This window comes from Tasmannia lanceolata, unplaced genomic scaffold (assembly GCF_043159265.1).
Source record: "Tasmannia lanceolata isolate RefF3 unplaced genomic scaffold, GAP_Taslan_0.1 ptg000013l, whole genome shotgun sequence".
In the NCBI taxonomy this organism is placed as follows: Eukaryota; Viridiplantae; Streptophyta; class Magnoliopsida; order Canellales; family Winteraceae; genus Tasmannia; species Tasmannia lanceolata.
In genome coordinates, this window is record NW_027518690.1 from 5,752,301 (window position 1) to 5,779,202 (window position 26,902).

General features: G+C 38.7%; 2 protein-coding genes and 1 long non-coding RNA gene across 3 annotated transcripts; 2 read left to right on the forward strand and 1 right to left on the reverse strand.

Annotated features, from left to right (window-relative positions):
• Positions 1–4,738: 4,738 nt before the first annotated feature.
• Positions 4,739–11,822, reverse strand: LOC143889612 (uncharacterized). The gene is made up of 4 exons (XR_013254869.1): positions 11,380–11,822; positions 11,181–11,252; positions 10,978–11,067; positions 4,739–5,239 (listed from the first exon to the last, which is right to left on the reverse strand). It is a non-coding gene; the product is annotated as an uncharacterized LOC143889612 (long non-coding RNA).
• A 2,960-nt stretch (positions 11,823–14,782) lies between these two features.
• On the forward strand, positions 14,783–17,197 carry LOC143890632 (putative disease resistance protein At1g61300). Its single transcript, XM_077395330.1, has one exon. The coding sequence runs from the start codon at positions 14,783–14,785 to the stop codon at positions 17,195–17,197; it is 2,415 nt and encodes an 804-aa protein (XP_077251445.1).
• Positions 17,198–19,106: 1,909 nt separating this feature from the next.
• LOC143890633 (putative disease resistance protein At1g61300) lies at positions 19,107–24,505 on the forward strand. Its single transcript, XM_077395331.1, has 2 exons — positions 19,107–21,376; positions 24,067–24,505. Exons 1-2 carry the CDS (start codon positions 19,107–19,109, stop codon positions 24,260–24,262), a joined length of 2,466 nt encoding a protein of 821 aa, XP_077251446.1. The 3' UTR covers positions 24,263–24,505.
• The last annotated feature ends 2,397 nt before the right edge of the window (positions 24,506–26,902 follow it).

The window sequence follows — 26,902 nt, forward strand, 5'->3', positions numbered from 1 at the left end:
TAATGATTTGGGGTGGTGTCACTACTAAAATACCTTATTTCACCAGTTAATTCTCAATAAAATGGATAATTCACCTTTGGTGGCTGGGCAACAATAACATTGTTTGGAGTCTCTCCAACCAACTAATAGGATGTGACAATGATATTTTTAATTTGGGAATTGCTAGTGTCCATCGCAAAAGGTTTTTCGCGGCTGGTCTGTTGCACGTCAGACCAGTCACCTCGTGAATGGAGACAAAAGCTGTTGTCTCCATTCACGAGGTGGCTGGTCTAAACTGCGACAGCCCAGCCGTGAAAAGCCTTTTGCGATGGACCTTAGCATATCCCTTATAATTTATAGAGGATAAATATACCGTTTTTCTTATATTTTTATCAGTTTTTTTAATAAGACAGGGGCATTTTATTCACTTTCGATTGAGATAGGGTTTTTCTATGCGAAACGTGTAATTTGGGTATTTGTCATTAGGTTTGAATATTTTTATCATTTTTCAAAAGGTAGCGGTATTTTTAACACAGGAAGGGGCATTTTTGTCATTTTATGAGATAGGATATTTTATATTATATGAAAAAGGTCTATTTTGGCAAATTTCTATGAGAAATAAGTACTTTTATCATTTTCCAAGTAAAATTTAAAACCTAGAAGTTTTTAGTAAAGTTTTTGTCCCATCCCATATTTGGTTGCCTTTTAGCACTAGAATTTTTTTAATTCCACTCTTGTAATGATTGCTTATGAGTATGACATGGACTCTTTGTTAGGCGTGGTTATTCAGTTATAACCGAACCGAAATAATTTCGGTTATCAAATTTCGGTAACCGAAACCGAACCGAACCGAAAATTTTCAAAACCAAACCGAAACTGAACAGATTAAAAAGCAAAATCTTGGTTTCGATCGAAGGGCTAGGATCATCCAATCGAAATGATTTTTGGAGCACAACCTAATTAAGTTGTGATCAATCAGATGGAGATCAATCAGATGGACGGTTTTGATCATCCTTTGGAGTGCCCATATCATACTTTTTTTTGAAAAAAATAATGATTTTTATCATTATTTCGATTTTTTCGGTTAACCGAATTTTTATCATTATTTCGGTTAACCGAAACCGAAACCGAATAACCGAATTGCCAAATAAAAAAAACCGAAACCGAACCGAAACGGAAAAAACCCGAACCGAACCGAACCGAACCAATTCGGTTCGGTTCGGTTATTCGGTTTTAACCGAATAATGAACACCCCTACTCCTTGTCCCTTCTTTCTCTTTCCTAGGGAATGATGTCCTCTCTCTTCCCTCTCTCTCCTCGCTTCCCATATTTGGTAATGACACCCTAAATTTTGGCGGGAATTTTAGGAATTGTAGGAGAAAAAAAACATAACAAATCCCGTTGACTTTACTGTTGGGATTAAAAAGCTCATAAGATAAAAAATTTACTGGCAACCAAACGGATTTAGGGAAATGATATTTCCCCCCACTCTGACGGATACCCATACCTAGGGCTACAACTCGGGTCGGGCGGGTCGGGTTTTAAAGAACCCTACCGTACTTGAGAAATATCTCGGGTCGGGTTTTTTTTTCCGGAAAACCCACGATTCCCAAACCCGCCCTACCCGTGATAAATCTCGGGTCGGGTCTTTTTACGTTGATGCAATTTTTTAAGGAAAAACTCTTGTTTGGCAAGGCTACTCAACTCATAGAAGTAGAAATACTCAAGCATGGCAAACTCTTTACTGTATTAACTAATAACTAGTCCAAAGAGAATAAATTGATGCATTACCAAATGAAAATGATTATACTCATATGAGATAAACAACAAACTATTTAGTGCATTAACTATTTAGTTGAAACTTGAAACCCTAGAGCTAAAGAGGGAAAACGAACAGAAGATGGAAAGAGTCCCTGTGATTGCTTGCGTGCGTGAGTTTTACTTTTAAGTTTTTACTTGTAAAGTAACAAAATTTTAGAAAAAATAACTTAAGTAACTCAGGTCAGGTCGGGCCCCTTCAAACCCGGCTCGACCCGAGACTCATGCGGGCTTTTGGATCGTAGACTCGGCTCGACGCGAAACCCGAGAAACATGAGCCCAACCCAAGCTATTTTTGGGTCAGGTCGATGCGGGTCGGGTAAAACCCAACCCAAGTTGCAACCCTACCCATACGCCTACGCCTACTCCCCCACTCACCACGACCACACACACTCACTCACACACACCTTAACGTTATTTGTTAAGTTTTAAAGGCAGCGAAAAATGTTAAAGGGGGTGAATTTATCCTCAAGCAGTGAACCATTCTCACAGAAACCGTTAGTTGGGGGGAGGAACTTAGTTTAACAAGTAATGTTAAAGTATATAAGAATAAATAAAGTCTTCTCCAACAGCTTAAGCTTTTGGAGTAACCGGTAGTTTCACAAGTAATCACCCCCCGCCCCCCCCCCCCCCAAAAAAAAAATAATAAAATAAAAATCTATGTCATAGTTGCAATAGTAGGATTTATTCTTTGCTTTAAAAAGACTAATCCCTTTCTTGTATTCCTCACCCTCTCATGCAAGTTATCATCTCTAACTTTAATTTTTCTTTTTATTTTTAATCATGACTACTCTTCTCATGTATCAAGAAAAGAATTCCAATCCCTTTTTAAGTGTTATAAGTAGCAAGCTACTTCTTCATCCTACATTTGAAACACATAAAAAAAACATTCGTATCATAGCCCAAGACCTAATAGTGTGGAAACGATTATAAGATCCTAAATTTTTTATTGATAGAAATAAAAGAAGTACAAGAGGTTCCTTTCTCTCAATTGCTACTACTACATTGGCCCTGAGTGACCGGCAAAATTTTCAGGTAACTACCTTGCTCCAACTCTTTTTTTAACTCCAAGATTTTTAATAGGATGGCTAAAGGTGAAGTTATATTTGTAATATACTTAATACTCTTATGAAGATTTACATTTGTTAAGATATCTGATAGGGGGTTTGTTCTAGTTGGGTAAATGGGGGGTAAAACATTTGTTTACCTCCTACTCGAAAACCACATATGCCTGTTCAGTGGGTGAAGTAAACTCACTTACTTTCCCCCTTTTATCTCATTACTGGTTTGCATGAGATTTTATACTGTGTAAGCCCTCATAGTCCCTTATTATTCGAACCACACTGTAGGATGATCCAAACCGTCCATATGATGGGCCATAACATAAATAGGTTGTGCCCAAAAAATCATTTCCATAGGATGATCCTAGCCCTCCGATCTCTAGAGGTTTCCATAAATAAGCAGTTCATCTATAGATTGGAGGGTTGGGATCATCCTATGGAAATGATTTTTTTGGCACAACCTATTTACATTATGGCCCATCATATGGACGGTTTGGATTACCCTATAGTGTGGTCTGTACAGTACTATTTGAAAAATAAGGTACTATAAGGGCTTACACGGTATAAAATCTCGGTTTACATTCCCTTCAATTTAATCTAAACGCGTGACTAGGGGTGGCAAAATTGGCCGAACCGAACCGGAACCGAGCCGAAAATTCGGTTTCGGTTTGGTTAAACCAAACCGATTCAAATTTCGGTTTGGTTCGGTTTGGGTATCAAACCGAACCGAAACCGAATATTTGCAATTATTATGAGTAAAGGGTGGCAAAATTGGCGGAACCGAACCGAAACCGAACCGAAAATTCAGTTTTGGTTCGGTTTTGGTTTGGTAAAATCAAACCGATTCAAAGTTCGGTTCGGTTCGGTTTGGGGGTCAAACCGAACCGAACCATTGCCACCCCTACTCGTGACTTGACTTAACAACATAACCATAGTAAGTAGGAAGGGGGTAGTCGGGTACATTTGTATATCCAAAGTTTATACATTATAAGGTCTTAACTTTTAGGAAGTTTCCATAATCTGAAAGTGATTATAACTAGTATAATTGCGTAATTAGTGCACCTTGATTAATTAATAATTATGGATAAGTGTAGGCCAACCATATCAAGTTAGGACATCAAAATATTGATCGAAACTAGAAAGAGGTATGATCTAAAATTTGTTTTGTATTCTAGTAATCTATGTGGTTAGATTAGTTAGCTTCATAAAGATTTAAACATAGATCTAAAGATAGATTATTAAATTGTTAGATCTATTTGATCAATCAGATTAGATGTGTTTATATGTTAGATCTCTCACTACAAGAAAAAGGAGATTCAGCGACGGTCACGACCGTCGGTAAAAACCAGTAAAAACGTCGCTTTAAGTAACCCCGACGGTTTGTCGTAGCGTCGGTAATTTCACCGTGACTAAACCATTTTACCGACGTTGTTTAATAACCGTCGGTGTATGGCTTTATACCGACGCTTTGAAACATCGGTAAAGTGACAGAAAAATTGGCTTGGAAAGAAACATTCACCGACGGTTGAATGAACTGTCGGTAAACGTATTTTACACCGGCGGTCATGAGCGTCGCTAAATGGCTGTAAATGACTCTTGGATGGACTTTTTCCGTTCCTATATACCGACGCTCATTCGTACCGTCGGTATTTATGACATACACCGGCGGTTATAACCGTCGGTGAAAGTTTTAGAGGCGTAGAGTTTTTAGATTTACCGACAGTTTTATGACCGCCGGTGAATAGTATTTTTTTTTTTTTTTTTTGTAAATAAACAGAGCAGCAACTTGGGGGACTTAGAACCTGTATAAATCCTGTACCCATTAGAAAATAATATGAATCTGTTGGCATCTAAACAAGAGAAAAATAAGGCATCCAAAGTCATCAAACAAATCATTTCTATGTAAAATTAACCAAAACATTTACCCATTAGAAAGTAACATGTACATATATATTGGCATCCAAAGTCATCAAACAAACCATTTCCATCACTACAACAAAAATGGTCTTTGGCAGCGGTCATAACCGCTGCTAAAAGTCACCAAAACCGCTGCTGGTACTTTTAGTAAAACCTGTTTATAAACTTCCTTACAATATACATAAAACCTGTATATGCACATCACATTCACAAAACAATAACAAAAACTATAGCCCAGTCAAAAATGTAATCCAATCACTTCAAAAAAGCCTTGGATATATGTTCCCCTCTTGTGATTTGCTACACAAAAACTTCTTGCATATATTCGCATGTCTTGACATACAGGATACAAATAGATAAACCGAGAGAGTAGACGTGATGATACAAACTCCTCACATACATTTGTCAATCGGATGAATATCACATCCTATGCCCCCATATATTTCCACAAGTTCGTCTCGCTCCTGTGTACCAAAAATCATGATATTAGATAACATAAAAATATATAGGGAAAGCATTCATGTTCATACATAAATAGGAAATAATCTCCTGCATTAAGACATGAATACCATAAATACATAAGAACTGCAAATAATACATCTTGATCCATTCCAACTAGAGATGCACCATCTCATCGAAGATAAGGCTATATTTGAATCTTGTACATATCAACAAATAATTCAATAACTCTACAAAAGAATCTGACATGAGTACTTCGCCTATTCAATAGAATTTGTGAAACATGGATTACGAGCAAAATGGGAAAAAATGCTAGTGTATCCTCTCTTTTTTTTTGAATGGTAATGCTAGCATATCCTTACAAGAAAAACAATAATGGACATCTAAGTTGTGGTGGTGTTTGAGATAACATACTTTCGAGAATATTATGCTTAATCTTAACCACGAGATTACATACGATCTAAGGACTAAGTTGCTCTTGATAAACATGCCTTAACTTACAACAAAGATACGTGATAAAATCCATATAAGAAAAAGCAATAGATATGCTTTTTTAATTAGTAGGAAGAAACTGTGCTTTTGATACCATATATGGTGATGGTGACCAAAGGAGCAGAATCCTTCACTACAGCCAAGTGCTAAGGAGGTTATTAAGAAGAAGAAGTGTAAAGAACGGAGTAAGGATAACTATGATCCTACTAAAGGCAACTAGATTTAAGACATTCTAGAGAATTAAGATAGAACAGTAGTTTTATCGTTAAACGAGAGGAAAGAATCTATTTAGAGAAGAGGCACATGACCGTTAATGGGCTTCAGAAATAAAGGGCAGGAGGCCGTGATGGAGACAACTCCCAAGAAGTAGTTTACTAATGCTAATGGCAGCCTCAATGGATATCAACCAAACGACTAGCAGTAGGATTGGAGATGAAAAGAAATAAAATAAGGGCTGCTGTCAACGGAGAATGTGGCGTTGGCTGATCAAGAAATGAGCATCCAATCAACTAGTATTGAAGGACATCAAGGGTAATGAGACTGGTTGATAAAAGTAAGAAAATATAGTGGGGCTGTGTGGTTGCCATCAAGGTGAAAAAAAAACAAGATGTAGGATTTGCACTTTTGTGGCAGCATACTAACCTGGATTGCAGCGTGAGAAAAGATAATGGATGTCGCTGATACTTTGCCCGATTGAAGCTCGAAAAGACGATGAAATTGCGAAAGGGAAGACTCTAAATGGTGATGACTATTCAACAATATACTTGCTGAAATTTGAGTAAAAGTGGCTGTTTTGCAAGTGCTACGAGTTCTGAAATTCTGCATTGTTTTAAGATGGTTGGTCATTAAAGACAATGGAAAAGAAGGTGGTGGAAAGGAATTTATTTCCCGGGCAGCAATAGCAGTTTGCTGAGGTTTGTAGGGCTGATTACAGACTTATAAAGTGCAGTAGGAACTGATCTAGTAGGTGTATTGCAAGTGTCCCAAAGGCCCCCAATCACAATCTATGTTTCTTCTTCCTAGGATCTCATGAAGCAACCAAGATCTCATGCAACAAGAGGAAGAGAGTGGAGAAAAAGGTTGAAACTCAAAGACATTCCAACATCAATAGCAGCCACAGTTGACTCTCATTCCTTTATTTATGAGGAAGAAATACCATGCATTTAAGAGGAATAAAAGCCGCCATTTCCTGCAAGGTGCTGCTCAATAAGGTGAGTGTACTAACATACCATCCTTGCACTAAATAAAAGAAGAAATATCATAGTAGCTTACTATTCTAGATGGAAGTAAAAAGGGAAACTGCTAAAGCTATAAAATACTCTTGCATTCTGACAATTAGTTAAGCCTTGATTGCCTGATAAGATGTTGAATACAACAAAATGTCCATTTTATATAATTTTTAATAGTTTTTTTTGTAATAAGTATTAACTATTAAGAGTCAGAGCTCAATGGGACCAAATTTTCACATTCACATAGCCAAACCAAAACCATAAACAGTAAAACAAACATTTAGTGAAAAAATTCAGCATAGGGAATCATGTAGATTAGCCTTAAAGATAAACCATTAATGGGAAAAATTCTATATGTCCAATAATCCTCAAATAAACAAAAATAATCAACATGCTAGGTAATAAAATGATGATCCAACGGTCGGATCATATCATTCACTTTCATCCCCAATAGCAATAACAATTGTGTAAGGCCCCCTCTCTCCCAATTTTCAAAACCCCTTTCCTAAGAGATCCTTATTCCTTAATGTTAAGCTTCCCATACCAAGTTCTCCATACAGTTTGGGTTTATTCACTTTCACCCCCTTCAACAAGTGTTTTAGCTGCTTCTGAGAAAAAAATCCAGGGGTAGCTTTTCAATCGTATTAATTACAACTCCTAAAATTTTGAACAATCAAATACATCGGCAAGTTGGAAAGAGAAGACTTGATGAGAGTAATCCTCCAACCAAAAGGATACGTAGAGCACAAGACTATTTTCCATTCTCTCAGTCCCTAAGATTCCAACTGGCAGGAGCCTGAATTTGTGGCTGACCATTAAAAAAAACTAGATTTGTGGCTGGTGTCAGAAGCCAATGGAAGCAATGAAGTCTGGAAGTATACCGAGGCCTACCTGGTTCCCATGCAGTAATATGGAAATGACCCCTAAAGTTGGCAACCATGAGTCTGTTCGAAAACAGTCTGTTCACTATGTGCTAAAGGAAAGTAAAGGAAGGAGGCCCATCACCCATGCCTTCTATGCTTCAGTACTCCCAATTTATCTGAAGTTGGCCTTGACAATATACTCCCAATTCATCCACAAGGTGGCAATCACTTAATTGCTGAAATACCTTCACCATATCATTGAGCCATAGAACGCATGTGTAATGGCTAGTTCAAAATCAATTGATCTAACAGGTCAAAATAAAGTGATCATGCAGTTGCCTTATTTTTATTTGGATCACCCAATCTTAGCGTTAAAGAATAATCACAAATATAGCTAAAAGGAGTGACCCAAGGAACAACAGGGAATTAATGCATTCTTTTCCTTAAGAAACAATGGAGAAGTTTCATAAACCAACCACTTGAATTTCCATTAGATCATTTAAAATCATGTTATGTAGAGAAATTGAAACAGTAGGCAGCAAAACACTTCGAAAACTTAGCCTAACAAGACAGGCTTAATTTTCATAGGAATCATAAACAGTAAAAAGGGTAAAGGATTACCTGAGTACATGTGCAAGAACAACCAATACATTGTGGCATGACTCTATTGAAAATTATGGCAGAGGAATAAAGATGGGGATTCGGTGGTGATGGTAGGAAAGAGTAGTTATGAAGGTGAAGGAATGTGGGTGATAGATGAAGGCTAAGTGATAATAATGGTGGCTGTGATAGGAAGTAGAAAAATAGAGTACATGAAGTGGGTTTGGGTGATAAAAAAAATGGTGGAAGTAGGGCTGCTGTGAAAATTGTAATGGTAGGAGCAGGTGCCAGATTCCGGCACAATTTGCCGAGGAAGAAAGGTTCCCTTCTCTTTCTCTCTGTGTATTTCAAGATCCGAACTCTCTTCTCAGCTTTCTAACTTCTCTATTAGGATTCCCAAAGCCCTAACAATATGGAGGTAGCTCTAACAGGGGCTGATATCATTCTCCACAAACAACTAAATCAGTTTAGTGCAACTCTTAAAAAAAATGATCACATAAATCCCCCTGGCAGACTTTGCTCTATCCATACAATCATCTTAACTCAACATATCCTTCAGTATTCAAATGACACACCAAATTACACAGAATGTGACCATGGCTCAAACATGCCATTCAACATTAAATGCATTAAAGCCAATTGATATGAAAGTGCAGACGTAAAACTTAGGGACCAAATAAAATAATGAACAACCAAGTGGAAGGCAAAATCATCAATTTGATAAACGTCCATAAACTTGTTCATGCAATCTCACAAACAAAGTTTTTTGGGAAAAAACTGTTGCAAAATCTTTTCACAGGGTTATATAGAAAGAAAAACCTCCTATTTATTCTTCTGCAAAATTTTGAATGTGTTTTACAAGGAAAATCGAAAGAAGAAAGCAAGGCCTAGCATTTATAAATGTACAGTTAACTAATGATATTCACATAAGCCAAAATTAAGTAGATAATAAGATATGATAAGAAATATTGAAACAATCGCTACCCTTCTCAAATAACTATAGCTCTTCCTCTTAAAATCAAGTAAAGATATGCTCCATTCCCCCGAGTAAGTATTATTTGAGACCAAGGTATACAATGTACACAGAACACATCATGATTATCAGAGAGAACTAATTCACTATTTCTATCTAATGAGTGAACCAACAAAAGAAACAGTATAAACACTATCAAGTATTGGCATTTGGCCAAAGCCTTAACTTAGTTTCAATATAAAAAAATTCACTCAATTGATTGAAAAGAATAAATTCAATGATAATGTAAGAACATTGAAACCAACTTAGGCTAGTATGTCCCTTAAAAGACACACTAGCCTTCCTTCCGTAACCTATATGAATACATCTCTTGAACCAAATGTGTATTAGGAATAAAATCTACCAGAATCTTGTTCTAAAATTTTTCTCAACAAAATAGAATTTTACTTACAATTAGACACATAAATAAGTTTTGAATAAGAGTTATTGAGATGCACTGACCAACTTACATTATCATCAGACAAAATCAAAAGAATTGATGTAAGTAAAACCTCTTTCACTACATGCATAAGTTTTTATTTATAGTTTCCATTACTACTATCCTCATTTATAGAGACAAATCTGAACTTAAAAAAAAAACTCAAACCTCCAATATGACGAGAAACATTTCCAACTTGAGTAAAAAAAGAAGAAAACAGCTCATTCATTCTTATACAATTAGCTCGAAAGACCAAGAATACATTTGATTTTTAGATTTTTAAATTGAAAATAAAAACAAAGGATATCAAACCACAATCCTAATGCTCAGAATTTTGTCATGATGATAAAATCTATGGTGAGTACAATACAAAGAGATAAAAATATATCCTCTAAATTGATTAAAGAATTATTCAAATAGACATTTGAAGATTTTAGGAAACATTGTAAACACATAGATCAAAATAGAAATTAAGATCAAAACCTAAATTCTCGAGCTAAAATATACATGAACCTTGTCAGAAAAAAAAACTCCATCGCTTTTATTCCTTCAAAGAATCTACTCATTTTAATTTTCCTAAACAATAAAGCTCTGAACCTAACAACCTCATAGATCTCTAAACATTATGATATGACAGAACAATCCATATAAACCAAAGCTCCCAAAACAGGAATTACACAACATCTGTGCACCAAAGAATTCATAAAAACTGAGATATATAAGATATCAAGAACATGCTTTAGGAACAGAAGTAAGGATCATCAAATCATAACCAGTGCAATAGATCTTACCTTATTCAAACAATTAAAATCAGAATCAGAATCAAAAGCAGAATCAGAAATCAAAATCAATACCAGGAAGCAGGAGCAGAATCATTGCCAAACACACCCTCATATACCCCATCAGAATCAAAATCTAAAACACATATCCACAACCACATAATAACTACATACTAGCAAACCCCATATATCACTAACATGCACTTATCAAGCTTTTTCCTTCTCTCTTTCTGTTTCTTTTAATATATATTTCAAAAATCCTAACCTTCAAGAACGACATCAAAGTCCAATAACAGAGGCATTTCATCAAATAGCGACTTGTCTTTTACCTCGTTGCCGAGCAGAAATGCCGTGCTCTTCCTCAAAGGATGCTGATTCACAGCAACAACTCCGACACCACAAATATCACAATGTCTCTCCTAAAATAAGAGCAGAAGAAGAAATTAACAAAGTGGGATATAGTCAAAAGGAAAAAGAAGGAAAGAAAAAGAGAAACCCTAGGTCAGATCTCAATAGAAAGCCCAAGCCATACCCAAATCCCCACCGGAATCACAACCTTAACCCCACCGAACCCCTATTACAATCAGAGAATCTGAGGAAAACCCTAAAGAGATAGATTACATGTGTTAGAATAGGGAGATTAACCCAAATTCGTTTGAATAGAAAAAAAAACTGAAAAATACCCAAAAGGTCTGTAACAAAAAAAACTGATAATAACCCTAATAACATACCTTCTAAGAGAGATTTGAGAGATTTGGTAGCTAAAATGCCCAGGATTTAGAGTTGTGGACGGACGGAATCCAAGGAAGAGGTTGTTAAAAAACCCTAAAAACCAAAAAGAGAAAACAAAAGAGGGAGCCCGTAGTGGCGCCAATGAGAGAAGAACTCCCTAAAATTTCCTACTTTTAACACTAATCACCGACGTTTATAAATATATGTCGGTGTTTTCTAATTCAGCGACGTTTTAAATAATAAGCGTCGGAAAATATTAACCTTTAATGACGTTTCAATAACGTCGCTAATAATAAATTAGTGATTTTTAAGGCAGGTGAAGGCTTTCGTGAGGTAACATCCATACACCGACGTTTCTTTTATGAACGTCGGTGCATATATGTTATTAACCACGGTTTAATGGAATGTCGCTACAAAAACGTCGGTGAAAGTCACTTTTCTTGTAGTGTCTATACATAAAAAGAAATTTACATAGGAAAAGATATGGTGACCGAGAGTAAGACCGATGGGAGAGACCAACAATGAGAATATGGCTTGTGATGTTGTGTCTAGAACCCATTTGTTTGGGTCCCTCTTCGGTCTTACTCCCGGTTCTGCTAGCATTATTCATTTACATATTATATAAGCTACTTAACAGTTTAATATAAGGGAAATGATACCCCCCTCCCGCTCTAACGGATAAAATCCCCTCCTTTAATGGTTTCTGTGAGAATGGTTCTCTGCCTTTAACGTTTTTCTTTGCCTTTAAAACTTAACGAATAACGTTAAAGGGGGGATATCATTCCCCTAAATATAAATGTAATTGCATATGATATTTAACAGTAGTAAAAAAATTTATATATTAAGGTATTTAATAGCAATGTATAAGATATTTATTTGATTGATATAAAAAAAAACTATATTTATAAGATATTTAATGGGGGAATATTCACCTCTTTTTATTACTTGGGACAGCTCCCTCTTGTTTAAAGAGTAGTCATACATACACTAGAGGTGGCTGTTCCAAGTTTTAAAAAAGGGGCTAAGATATATCACTTCCCATACAAAATCAGGAGAGGTGGCCACAGCGCTCACTTTGACCATTTTGTATTTTCTGACACCGTAATCTCAAGCATTACAATTAGATCAACTAAAGTAGGCCCACCTCTTTTTGCCGATATGATTGATACTAGGGGTTCAAGTTTGGCCCTGACCCGCCCTGAGCCCGAACAGGGTCAGGGCTGGATTGGATTTTCCAACCCTGAGGGCGGGCAGGGTTCATTTTTTTAGACCCCGACTCAGGTCGTCGAGTTCTGGGTTAATGCCTCGGGTCACCATGACCCGGCCCGACCCTAAGTTTTCTATTATAGAATTGAACCATTTGTGCATGTTTCTTTTGCTAATGTTTTCTATTATCTTGGATTGATGTTTCTTTATATTATTATTATTAATTGTCTCTGTTGCCCGTCATGTTGTTGAATTCATATTGTCTAATTTTGTTCCCTTTCACTGTTTATTTATCATTTTGTTCTATATGATAAGTGGTTGCTTTATTGTTGGCACTCTTAACATGTATTTTTGCACTAGGGTCAATTAGGGCCGGCCCGGCCCAATCAGGGCGGGCCAGGGCCAACATTGAGCCCTGTAGGGCGGGCAATGGGTTGAGGTTTTTCGGCCCTGACTCAGGGTCAGGGCAGGTCAGGGCCGAGATAATGGGATCCAGGGTTGGGCTTGGGTTTTGAAAAACCCGACCCTGTTGCAGCCCTAATTGATACTTGCGTAAAAAAAATAGGCCAAGTGATATATTCACCCCTTTTTCCTACTTTGGACAGCCCCCTCTTGTGTACTTAGACTAGGGGTGCAACTCGGGTCGGGTTGGATCAAGTTGAGGCCAACCCTAACCCAACCCGAGATATCATTCCCTCAACCCTAACCCAACCCAACCCGAGCCTCGGGTTGAGGATGGCCAACCCTAACCTAAACCGCCTCTAAATCTTTCAACCCTAACCCAACCCGTCTACCCGAAATCGGGTCGGGTTGAGTCGGGTTGGTTCGGGTTCACCTTGGGCAAAACAGAAAAATTCAGTTGAATAAAGGTCGGGTCGGGTTGCCAAGGCCTCAACCCTAACCCAACTCGAAATTAAATCGGGTTGGCTTATCCCAACCCGAGCCAAAATCGGGTTGAATCTGTCGGGTTCGGTTTGAGCCCGACCCAAGTTGCACCCCTAACTTAGACAATCGTCCATTTGGATGTACGGAATATAGAATTAGACGGAAAACAGATTCCCATTACTTTCCCTTTACTCTTGATTTGAGAGAAAAGCCAAACAGTAAATAATGAACTGCACTTGAAAAAATTACAGTCCACAACGTCATGTGTGTGAATAGTAAATAGCAATCATACAGTGGTAGAAAAAGGAAAATATGTCCTTTTACTTTGCTTTTCCCTATATTTGTTTGACCCAATAGGCCACGGAATTTTCCAAATAATAACCTTCCAATTTCATCCCAAATCAAGAGGAAAGGAAAAGTAAACATGAGTGGGGCCGACCTCATCGTAAATTCGTAATACAGTGTGCCCCCCTCCTATGCAATAGTGGGGTCCTACCTATGATTGATCCAGACCGTTCATTTCTTGGCATTTATCTGGATCTCCTATGGCCCAAAAATGAGGTCTTTCAATCATATGATCCAATAACATCTATTTTTTGTGGTTGGATATGAATCCTTTCCTATGTAACTCTTGACTGTCCATGCTCAGAATAAAAAAAAACCTGCATCATTGGATCTTACAAATGCATGATTGGCATGATTTTTGGGCCATTGAAGGTCCAAATCAAGGGCTAGCAGATGAGCTGTCCGGATCAATCAATAGTGGGAACCATTATGCCATGGTAGAGGCCCCTCATGTATCCTAAGGGGGGCATTGGGATACATGTTCATTCGGTGTCTCATGCCACGACTGAACATGTAAGCCCAATGGTTCAACCATTGACAATCTTCTAATCTTGTTTTGATGATTCAACGCTCTTCGGTTGTCACCACCTGGGCCTAACATTGTATTCATTTCATTCAGAATAAGCAAGGGTTTGGCTTCTTAGGTAGTGATAATTTGGATAACACGCATTCTTGTTTTGTTTTATGCTGATGGTGTCTTGACTGTTTGTTCTTTTATATAGGTAGTACAACTACAACTCAAGTGAAGACTGTATTTGGCTTTTGATTGTGAGTTTTATTTGGAAAAAAAAAGGAAAGAAAGAAAGGAAGATGTCTTCAAACACAAACACAAACACAATTGGAAATGTGTTTGAGCGCACGAGGCAACACATCTGGGAGTGTCTGAGAGATCCAGATGTTTTTTGGATAGATGTTTTTGTCAGAAATGATTCTGGTCCTCAATTTTGTGATCCAATAATTTACGCGATGACAATGCGGGCCGTGCGACGAGTGATGGAGGAAGCCAAAGAATCCCTTCTCTTTGATTTTACAGCGTGGGTACCGGTCCCAACTAGCGCTGAATTGATGTTGAGAATAGGGGACCAGTTGCGCATTCCTCATAAAACAAGTTATTATACCTTAAGGAGGATGTTAATGGATGGGAGGATCTTGTTGATTTTAGATGATGTTAGAATGGGTAACACTTTCCCTGTGTATCTTGAAGATGGTGCATTACATAGGGATAGCAAGGTTATCAGGCTTCGAGAATCGCCTTTTTATGACACGGGGGAGGAAAAAAATGACAGGAGGAAGAAAAAAACAAGAATAATCGAGCAAGAAACATGGAGGAGTTTGTCAGAGGAGGATGTTTGGGACCTACTATCCGGAGAGGCAAATGACTTGTCTACAGACCTCTCTGGAAATGGGATTAATTTCACTGGAGATACAATCATGAAATGCTGGATGATTTGTTTGCTTTTCCCTGAAGGTGTGGACGCAGCTGATTTGATGCATCATTGGATCATCAAAGGCTATATAATTGGATTTGAAAGAGTTCTCGATGACGGTTTGTTATGGGCTAGAGCTCTTTTGGATGGGCTCCATGAACGACATATGTTAGTCACACATAGAAAATTTTACACTGGCGAAGAACAAGCAGTAGTTCCCCATTTCATCGAGGACAAGTTAATTTCTCGTCGGCATAGATTCCTGGTAACGTCAAATGAGAGATTAACACAACCTCCCAAGGCCGAGGAATGGGAGGACAAGGAGATGATCTCCTTATCCCGGAACGAAATAAGATCCCCCCTCCACCCATCATCATTATCATACGATGAAGATGGCAAGTGCACTGTTCATCCTCCTAAATGCCCCACACTCACCACTTTGTTGCTTGATCACAATCCACTGGAGATGATCCCTGAAACATTTTTTGAGCACATGAAAGGCCTTCAAGTGCTTGACCTCTCCTCTACACGTATCTCCTCACTTCCACCATCCCTGTCCTGCTTGAGCAACCTCCGCATGCTCTCGCTAAATGATTGTCCTTGCTTAGAAAGTCTCCCCATGCCCCAAATACAAGCTAAACTCGAGATTCTCAATTTTAAAAGAACCCCAATAAAAAGTTTGATTCCAAAGGCGTCCTTTGAGGATATGCGTAACCTTCGTTTTCTAGACTTTTACGTACCAAATGCGAGTGGCATCACTCATTTCTCGGTTAGGGGGTGTTTGTCTTTGGAAAGGTTGCAGGGCTTAGAAACTCTTGTAAATCTCCATATGCTTGATCTTTCGGGTACAAAGATAAAAAATCTCCCAGAAGAGATTACAAATTTGAAGAAGCTAATGCGTCTAGACTTGATAGATACAAAACACCTCGAGATTGTCAATTGGAATGAGATACGTCGACTCCCAAAAGAGTTGAATTGGGATCAGTGCTCCATGAACTTGGCAAGGGAATCTCAAGTGAAAGGTAAAAATGGATATTTCATCTCTGTACATGATGCATGCATTTTTCAAACATTGGATTCCCACTCTCCCTTGTGGGAACAATACTTCCAAAAATTTCATTTCTATGTGTGTGCATACGAAGAACGATGCAAGGATAAAGATGATCCTTTCATGATCAAGCAAATTTATTACGGTGATATTTATGCCCAAATTAAAACCAAACACTTTGCACCTTCGACAAACTATGACAAATGTTTGGAGATTTACACGAGCAAAGGTATTCTCATTGGAATTGGAGGAGTTCTCTACAACACTGAATTCTTCCATCTGCATAATAACAAATTCATCACCACGCTATCTGATTTGGAAGTTGAAAATCTGAGCAAAATTATAGAGTGTCGAATTGAGAAATGCCACGAAATGAAAAGTTTAGTTATTGGACAAAGTGAGAACATTGATGTGTTTCACTGCCTAAAAAAGCTATGGGTTTACCATCTTACTAAAGCAACTGTCCTGTGCAAGGGAAAATTTGGGAGAAAAAGCTTTACACTCCTAAATAGCATCTATTTGGACTCTTGTCCAAGACTTGTGAACCTTTTCTCTTCAGAAATACGTTTTGAGAAGCTAGAAATACTTGAAATCAGATTCTGTTACAAATTAGAGACACTGTTCTATGAAGATCAGGTGGGCCAAGATGCATTCCCATTATTGCACACTTTATGTCTATGGGAGCTACCAATGCTAAAGACCATTTGCAATGGGTATTTGCCAAAACTGGAGAAGTTGAAAACGAAAGGATGTCTAAAGCTGCATAAGATTCCTCTTCACATTGGCAATCAAAATACCGCACCGGAAATTTTAGGGGAGGCTAACTGGTGGAATAATCTTGTTTGGGAAGACATGGGCATGAAGAACCGTATCCGTTTTCGGGAACAAAGCCCATTTACTTTGTAATTCATCTCTCTCTCTCTGTTGTGTGTGTCTGTGTGTGTGTTTTTTTTTTTCTTGTGTAATGACTAGATCTTCTTGCATTTTCATATTTCTATGGTGTGGGTACCAACATAAAAGCTGATGATTCCCCCACTCTGAAAGGGGTTTATGAAATTTTCGACCATCACAATTACACCATTTATGTTGTACTTTTATTTTCGACCATCACTATTACACCATTTCTGTTGTACTTTTGAAATTTTGAGAATAAAATATCATCTTTAATTAGGTGATATGAACAAATTGAGCTAATAATCGAAATTCCCTTTTTTGCTTATTGTTTATAGACTCTGTCTATGGAAGATATAGTTGGGGATATACCGAGTACATGAATAACGATATGGTAACCGAGTTGGGGACCGTGAGTGAAACAGAAGAAATAGGCTCTTCACACGATAGCAATCTTGTTACTTGAATTATGGCTTTATTTTCTCTAAACTGGCAAAACCAACCCCCACACATGCCATGTGGCATGTGGGGATTTGCTCGGTTCCACTCTCGGTCTCCTTAGCAGCACTCTTAAGAATATCTTAGCTGTTTTAAAACCAAATCAAGTAAAATTCAGTTCCATTTTGATGCTCTGTGTTAGGCTTAAAATCGGTAACAGATACGGCAGTGACGTAAGAGCTGAGCTGGAGGACCTGAGAAGCCGAAGTGAAGGAGCTGAGCCCTGCACAAGAGCACACGAGGTCAGAAGACCAATCCGGAGTCATTACTCCGGACAGGCCATTCGACACTCAAGTCAGTATGAGCAGGAGTGCAGAGCGAGTTTTTTAAGAGTTGGTTGAGAAGTTATTCACCTGCCGTTTTGAGCCTTAAAAGGCCTTTTATAGAGGGAAACCTGGGGTGGTTGGATTACCTACCCCAGGACAGGTGTCGACCTTTTACGGGTTTAGGATTACCTACTCTTCAAGAAATTACCAGAGTGCCCCTGCGCAACAGTTGGGCTTGTGGTGGGCCATCCTGGGGCCACGTGTCAACAGCTGATTGGCTGCTGTTTTTTATACCCCATCACTCTGGATGTCTACCTTCTAATGAAACAAATCTCAACCCGAAATTCAGTGGGACGGGAGATGTATAAATTATTTTCTTATGGGTTATACATCTGAATTTCTGTACAAGCTTGATCTTTAAGGTACACTACCATAGATACAACAAGTCTCACAATCTTCTAATTGATCGTTAATTTTTGGCTGTTCAACGTAGGATAACTTCCTATCTTCACATATGCAAACTCTTCATCGAACGGTTAGAATTATGAATTGTCCTGTCAATGTGCTTTCTGGGCCGTTGATATCTAACATACGTCCCACAAACTAAAGCAAATGGGACCCACATCGTTACGCAAAAGACCAGAAAATTACTCAAAACGTGACAAATGTCCACTTAGGTGTCCCATTATACGAGGATCACACTCCACGTAATTTCAACTACAAAGACATGAAATGAACGTATGTTTCAGTTACAGAGGTGGTTCTCTGCAACTTCCTTTTATCCATTTTAATCAGAGGCCATGAAATTTTTTAGAATTACAGTCAAATTTCTCATTTTCTTCTTTCTAACCTTATCTGCTTTTGGAAATGGAGGGAAGGAGGGGAAGGAAGAAAAACAATCCCCAAGTGCAATTGAAAGAGCCATAGGACTCACAACCCCTATAAGCCCTTGGAACAAGATCAGATCATGGATAAATGTAGCTTTGATGAATTTTCGACCGCCCGATTCAGGGTAATTCATATGAGATTCAATACCCATTTATTAGATTTGTCATTTAAATCCTTCTTCTCCCTGAATTTTAAAGTTTGGGAATTTGGGATTTTTTTTTTTTTTTGTGTGGGAGAATTGATGAAGTTATTCTACCTTAAGGAGGATGTTAATGGATGGGAGGATCTTGTTGATTTTAGATGATGTTACAACGGGTGACACTATCCCTGTGTATCTTGAAGATGGTGCATTACATAGGGATAGCAAGGTTATCAGGGTTCGATTTTATGCCAGGTGGGGGGAAAATATTGACAGGAGGAAGAAAAAAATGAGAATAATCGAGCAAGAAAGATGGTGGAGTTTGTCAGAGGAGGATGTTTGGAACCTACTATCCGGAGAGGCAAATGACTTGTCTACAGACCTCTCTGGAAATGGGATTAATTTCACTGGAGATACAATCATGAAATGCTGGATGATTTGTTTGCTCTTCCCCAAAGGTGTGGACGCAGATGATTTGATGCATCATTGGATCATCAAAGGCTATATAATTGGATTTGAAAGAGTTCTCGACGACGGTTTGTTATGGGCTAGAGCTCTTTTGGATGGGCTCCATGAACGACGTATGTTATTCACACATAAAATACATTACAACGACAAAGGACAAGTAAGAATTTCCTTTTTTGTTGCTGGTGAAGCTACTACAGAAAGAATTTCTCGTCGGCATAGATTCCTGCTAAGGTCAAATGTGAGATTAACACAACCTCCCGAGGCCGAGGAATGGGAAGACAAGGAGATGATCTCCTTATCCTGGAACGAAATAAGATCCCTCCTCCACCCATCATCATTATCATTCCTCCACCCATCATCATTATCATACGATGAAGATGGCAAGTGCACTGTTCATCCTCCTAAATGCCCCACACTCACCACTTTGTTGCTTGATCACAATCCACTGGAGATGATCCCTGAAACATTTTTTGAGCACATGAAAGGCCTTCAAGTGCTTGACCTCTCCTCTACACGTATCTCCTCACTTCCACCATCCCTGTCCTGCTTGAGCAACCTCCGCATGCTCTCGCTAAATGATTGTCCTTGCTTAGAAAGTCTCCCCATGCCCCAAATACAAGCTAAACTCGAGATTCTCAATTTTAAAAGAACCCCAATAAAAAGTTTGATTCCAAAGGCGTCCTTTGAGGATATGCGTAACCTTCGTTTTCTAGACTTTTACGTACCAAATGCGAGTGGCATCACTCATTTCTCGGTTAGGGGGTGTTTGTCTTTGGAAAGGTTGCAGGGCTTAGAAACTCTTGTAAATCTCCATATGCTTGATCTTTCGGGTACAAAGATAAAAAATCTCCCAGAAGAGATTACAAATTTGAAGAAGCTAATGCGTCTAGACTTGATAGATACAAAACACCTCGAGATTGTCAATTGGAATGAGATACGTCGACTCCCAAAAGAGTTGAATTGGGATCAGTGCTCCATGAACTTGGCAAGGGAATCTCAAGTGAAAGGTAAAAATGGATATTTCATCTCTGTACATGATGCATGCATTTTTCAAACATTGGATTCCCACTCTCCCTTGTGGGAACAATACTTCCAAAAATTTCATTTCTATGTGTGTGCATACGAAGAACGATGCAAGGATAAAGATGATCCTTTCATGATCAAGCAAATTTATTACGGTGATATTTATGCCCAAATTAAAACCAAACACTTTGCACCTTCGACAAACTATGACAAATGTTTGGAGATTTACACGAGCAAAGGTATTCTCATTGGAATTGGAGGAGTTCTCTACAACACTGAATTCTTCCATCTGCATAATAACAAATTCATCACCACGCTATCTGATTTGGAAGTTGAAAATCTGAGCAAAATTATAGAGTGTCGAATTGAGAAATGCCACGAAATGAAAAGTTTAGTTATTGGACAAAGTGAGAACATTGATGTGTTTCACTGCCTAAAAAAGCTATGGGTTTACCATCTTACTAAAGCAACTGTCCTGTGCAAGGGAAAATTTGGGAGAAAAAGCTTTACACTCCTAAATAGCATCTATTTGGACTCTTGTCCAAGACTTGTGAACCTTTTCTCTTCAGAAATACGTTTTGAGAAGCTAGAAATACTTGAAATCAGATTCTGTTACAAATTAGAGACACTGTTCTATGAAGATCAGGTGGGCCAAGATGCATTCCCATTATTGCACACTTTATGTCTATGGGAGCTACCAATGCTAAAGACCATTTGCAATGGGTATTTGCCAAAACTGGAGAAGTTGAAAACGAAAGGATGTCTAAAGCTGCATAAGATTCCTCTTCACATTGGCAATCAAAATACCCCACCGGAAATTTTAGGGGAGGCTAACTGGTGGAATAATCTTGTTTGGGAAGACATGGGCATGAAGAACCGTATCCGTTTTCGGGAACAAAGCCCATTTACTTTGTAATTCATCTCTCTCTCTCTCTGTTGTGTGTGTGTGTTTTTTTTTTTCTTGTGTAATGACTAGATCTTCTTGCATTTTCATATTTCTATGGTGTGGGTACCAACATAAAAGCTGATGATTCCCCCACTCTGAAAGGGGTTTATGAAATTTTCGACCATCACAATTACACCATTTCTGTTGTACTTTTATTTTCGACCATCACTATTACACCATTTCTGTTGTACTTTTGAAATTTTGAGAATAAAATATCATCTTTAATTAGGTGATATGAACAAATTGAGCTAATAATCCAAATTCCCTTTTTTGCTTATTGTTTATAGACTCTGTCTATGGAAGATATAGTTGGGGATATACCGAGTACATGAATAACGATATGGTAACCGAGTTGGGGACCGTGAGTGAAACAGAAGAAATAGGCTCTTCACACGATAGCAATCTTGTTACTTGAATTATGGCTTTATTTTCTCTAAACCGGCAAAACTACCCCCACACATGCCATGTGGCATGTGGGGATTTGCTCGGTTCCACTCTCGGTCTCCTTAGCAGCACTCTTAAGAATATCTTAGCTGTTTTAAAACCAAATCAAGTAAAATTCAGTTTCATTTTGATGCTCTGTGTTAGGCTTAAAATCGGTAACAGATACGGCAGTGACGTAAGAGCTGAGCTGGAGGACCTGAGGAGCCGAAGTGAAGGAGCTGAGCCCTGCACAAGAGCACATGAGGTCAGAAGACCAATCCGGAGTCATTACTCCGGACAGGCCATTCGACACTCAAGTCAGTATGAGCAGGAGTGCAGAGCGAGTTTTTTAAGAGTTTGTTGAGAAGTTATTCACCTGCCGTTTTGAGCCTTAAAAGGCCTTTTATAGAGGGAAACCTGGGGTGGTTGGATTACCTACCCCAGGACAGGTGTCGACCTTTTACGGGTTTAGGATTACCTACTCTTCAGGAAATTACCAGAGTGCCCCTGCGCAACAGTTGGGCTTGTGGTGGGCCATCCTGGGGCCACGTGTCAACAGCTGATTGGCTGCTGTTTTTTATACCCCATCACTCTGGATGTCTACCTTCTAATGAAACAAATCTCAACCCGAAATTCAGTGGGACGGGAGATGTATAAATTATTTTCTTATGGGTTATACATCTGAATTTCTGTACAAGCTTGATCTTTAAGGTACACTACCATAGATACAACAAGTCTCACAATCTTCTAATTGATCGTTAATTTTTGGCTGTTCAACGTAGGATAACTTCCTATCCTCACATATGCAAACTCTTCATCGAACGGTTAGAATTATGAATTGTCCTGTCAATGTGCTTTCTGGGCCGTTGATATCTAACATACGTCCCACAAACTAAAGCAAATGGGACCCACATCGTTACGCAAAAGACCAGAAAATTACTCAAAACGTGACAAATGTCCACTTAGGTGTCCCATTATACGAGGATCACACTCCACGTAATTTCAACTACAAAGACATGAAATGAACGTATGTTTCAGTTACAGAGGTGGTTCTCTGCAACTTCCTTTTATCCATTTTAATCAGAGGCCATGAAATTTTTTAGAATTACAGTCAAATTTCTCATTTTCTTCTTTCTAACCTTATCTGCTTTTGGAAATGGAGGGAAGGAGGGGAAGGAAGAAAAACAATCCCCAAGTGCAATTGAAAGAGCCATAGGACTCACAACCCCTATAAGCCCTTGGAACAACAGATCATGGATAAATGTAGCTTTGATGAATTTTCGACCGCCCGATTCAGGGTAATTCATATGAGATTCAATACCCATTTATTAGATTTGTCATTTAAATCCTTCTTCTCCCTGAATTTTAAAGTTTGGAAATTTGGGATTTTTTTTTTTTTTTTTTTTTTTGTGTGTTTGTGGGAGAATTGATGAAGTTCTTTCTATTGCTGAGTAAAATTTGTGGGATTTTCAATTACCACTTCTTATTATTTTCACTTTAATCCTCTTTTTAGCTGAATTTCAAATTTTACGTATTTCAAAAAAAAATTCCCCTATTTGTAGGATAACCCATTCCTTAGATTTTCCATTTTAGTCCTTTTCATTCCAATTTGGGCATCTGGGTTTTTTTTTTCTTTAAGCAGGGCAATTAATAAAACACAACTTAGCGCTAAGTAACCCTCATGAATTTCAAATACCCATTCTTAGATTTCCATTTTAGTCCTTTTGCACCCATTTGTTCAGTTGGGCCCTTCTTCTTCTTTTTTAATTAAGGCAGGGCAATTAGTAAAAGTCCCTCTAGTGCTGAGTAAAACACATGAAATTCAGATACCCATTTCTAATATTTTCATTCTAATCTTTCTTGATAAATCACCCTCTAGTACTGATTAAATTCCATGCGATTCAGTACCCATTTCTTAGATTTTCATTCTAATCCTGTGAAAACAGCCAATTACTCCAAGCTTAAGCAGCAGGAAATGGCGTTATTTTATCTTTTAAACACTCCCCTCACGTGTGGCCCCTCTTTTGGGTTGGCCATTACATGTGGTTTTTTAATATCACAAGGAGTTTTGAACCCATAACCTATAACCTTTGCTCTGATACCATGTGAAACAATCAATTACTCTAAAAGCTCTAGCCATTACAGTTGGTGTTATTTGATCATTTATAATTCAAACAATCCTTCTTGTCACCCTTTTCAAGATTTGATTATTTGGATTTTTTTTCCTGTGTAGGAATGATCAAGCTTCCTCTGGTGCTGGAGAGGTCATGAAAGAAGCTGTTAGTAAGAGTTTCAAGACAAGTAAGGCGACAGCCGAAGACACTGCGAAATCAGCGGCTGAAATGGCCGGAGACACTGTTCACAAGACAGTGGAGAAAGTGAAAAGGACTGTATCTAGCCCTGATGCAGATCCTAAGACAGAGCTTTGATTGAAATTAGGGTCTGTAATCATTTAATTGTATAGTCTATCTGTTCTATTAATTTGTTGTTTAGGGTTTACAATTATAATTTCATTACGTATTGATTGTAATTATAGAGAAGAAGGTGCAGTCTTTTCCTCACATAGGGAGTAGATCTTCTCCTCTCTTGCAGAAGTTTTAATCTGTATTTGTATCTGCTTCTTGGTGTAGTAGCTACAACGTTATAAAAAAAAATTTGAATCTCTGGCTTCATTAGCACCTTGTTACAACACCCCCTCCTTTTTTACGCATGTTTTGTTTTTTCTATATTTTTTAACCTCTCTCCCTAAGCAGGACGATTGTTAGGCTAGGCCTTTTAAACCTTCCCATTCAGGACAGTAACATTCTTCGGGACTTCTACATCGGCAGTTCTCGGTGACACAATGTGGTGGCTTTCAGTTTGGCGTTTTTTTTTCACAAGTAGATAGGGGTGGCAACGGGGCGGGTCGGGGCCGGATGTTGGGGTCCCCTACCCCTTCCCCTCTGCGGGGAATTTTCCCCCTCCCCTTCCCCTTCCCCTCTGCGGGGATGGTGGGGAATCCCCCTCCCCTCCCCGCGGGGAATATCTAATCCCCTTCCCCTCCCCGCATCCTTCGGGGACAAAATCCCCTCCCCGCCCCGCCCCCTCTTTGGAACCCAACCAAACCAGGAAACAAAGCTTCTTTCTTCTACGTCCATTACAGACAATATTGTGATGAATGCTATGATTCTATTCATGTGATCAACAAACAGATGGACAAAATCAGAAATGCATGGATGAGACAACAAACATAAATAACAACAGGAGCTCATCTTTCAGCAATTTTCTGCATAAATTATGGAATGATAAATATGAAATGAGCACCAGGATTACCTTCATTAACAGGCAGCCAATGTGCAAAAAGTAACTATTTCAGTAGTCACAGTGAACTTTAAAAGTCCATAAGTGGGCGCTCACACACGCAAAATAATGTTCATTAGTTCATTCTGTATAGCATGTTAACCCCCAGATGAGCATGAGAAATGAGAATGGAGAATAGAACAAAATCAACAAATGACTTATTTCTTTAACTGCAATTCAGTCTAGTGCTGACATGAAACAAATTTCTAGTAGCTAAATTTTTCTTGTTGAAAATCAAAACCTGCAATCCAACCCTGAAATTCTGTTGGCACTACGATTTTTTGATAATTGCATACGCTCAGCGTCTCAGGCTCTCAGCTTGTCTTTATTATTTCAACATCTGTGAAAAGGTTATTATAGTTCCCAAAATGCTCTCAGAAGCTAATTAAAAGGAAAAGACAAGCTAAGTTTATGTTTGGGGGAATCTTGTAGCCGATCCACAGAGTTTCTAGTAGTTTTCCTTAAAAAAAAACACTTAAAAATTTACAAAAAAAATGGCATTGATTAGCGGGGCGTAGCGGGGCGGGGCGGGGCGGGGACAACTCCATCCCCTTCCCCTTCCCCTCCCCGCACCGGGGAATTTTTATATTCCCCTTCCCCTTCCCCTCTCAAATTGGGGAATCCCCTCCCCAAACGGGGCGGGGCGGGGCGGATCCCCGCTTTTTCGGGTGAAATTGCCAGCCCTACAAGTAGACCTTTTCATAGGTCATCTCTTCTACGGTGGCCTACCCTGTGATAACTATCACTTTGAAGGCTATCACTTTGGCTTTTCTATTCACAAGTCGTCCCTTATGTGACTTGAATACGTGATGCGCAACTCACCCTACACCAAATGTTAGATGCCTATCCAATACAACCTAGTCCCATAATTAAACAAGCCCGGATACTTATGGGATTTTTGTCACCTCTCTCAGGTCGACAAAAGAGACAAGGTGGGTGGCAATTAATGCTTGACTCATGAAAGGGCTCTTTAGCTCAAACCAAGCGAGGGAAGAGTTCTAACAATCTCCCACTCTAGACTCCTGAAAACTTCCCCAAGCCAAAGCATGCAATGCATCTACAAACTCATGCTTGTCCCCTAGGTAGGGCTTTGATCATATATGATTCAATCTTGTTAGTATAAATCTTCTCAAGCTGTAACAACCTCCTTACATGAAAATCTTCAATCAAATGATATCTTACACCAATGTATTTTGATTTGGAGTGAAATCTTGAACTTTTACTTTAATAGAGGGTGAGCCTTGGCACAACGGTAAGGTTGCTCCATTGTGACCTGGTGGTCATGGGTTCAACTCACGAAAACGGCATCTTTGCAAAGCAGGGTAAGGCTGCGTACATCTAGCCCTCCCCAGACCCCGCAATGGTGGTAGCCTCGTGCAACCTCCGATCTATTGAGGTACAATACCTTATAGAAACCTCTATAGATCGGATGGTTAGCATCATCCTATGGAGATGATTTATGGGGCTCAAACTATTTACGACCGTAGCCCAACAAATGAACGGTTCTGATCATCCTATGTAGTGGGCCGCCAGTACTCTTTGAAACATACTGGACTATACAGCCGCACATGATATAAAAACTTGTGTATTACAATGAGGTTTGGGGCCTTCTTGAACATTCCTCGTGATGCAAACATGTATAGAATATTTCTATTGTAATCAGAATGTATTTATTTTATGGCTGTAGTTAGCTTCGCTGTAATTAATTTACACATATAATACTAATATGT

What these genes read in the sequence shown, in the direction of transcription:
- LOC143890632 (XM_077395330.1), top strand. Translation starts at nt 14,783, where the DNA reads ATGACAATGCGGGCCGTGCGACGAGTGATGGAGGAAGCCAAAGAATCC.
- LOC143890633 (XM_077395331.1), top strand. Translation starts at nt 19,107, where the DNA reads ATGGATGGGAGGATCTTGTTGATTTTAGATGATGTTACAACGGGTGAC. An exon ending in GAACAAAGCCCATTTACTTT is followed by an intron (nt 21,377 to 24,066) that starts GTAATTCATCTC and finishes TTTCCTGTGTAG; the next exon opens with GAATGATCAAGCTTCCTCTG.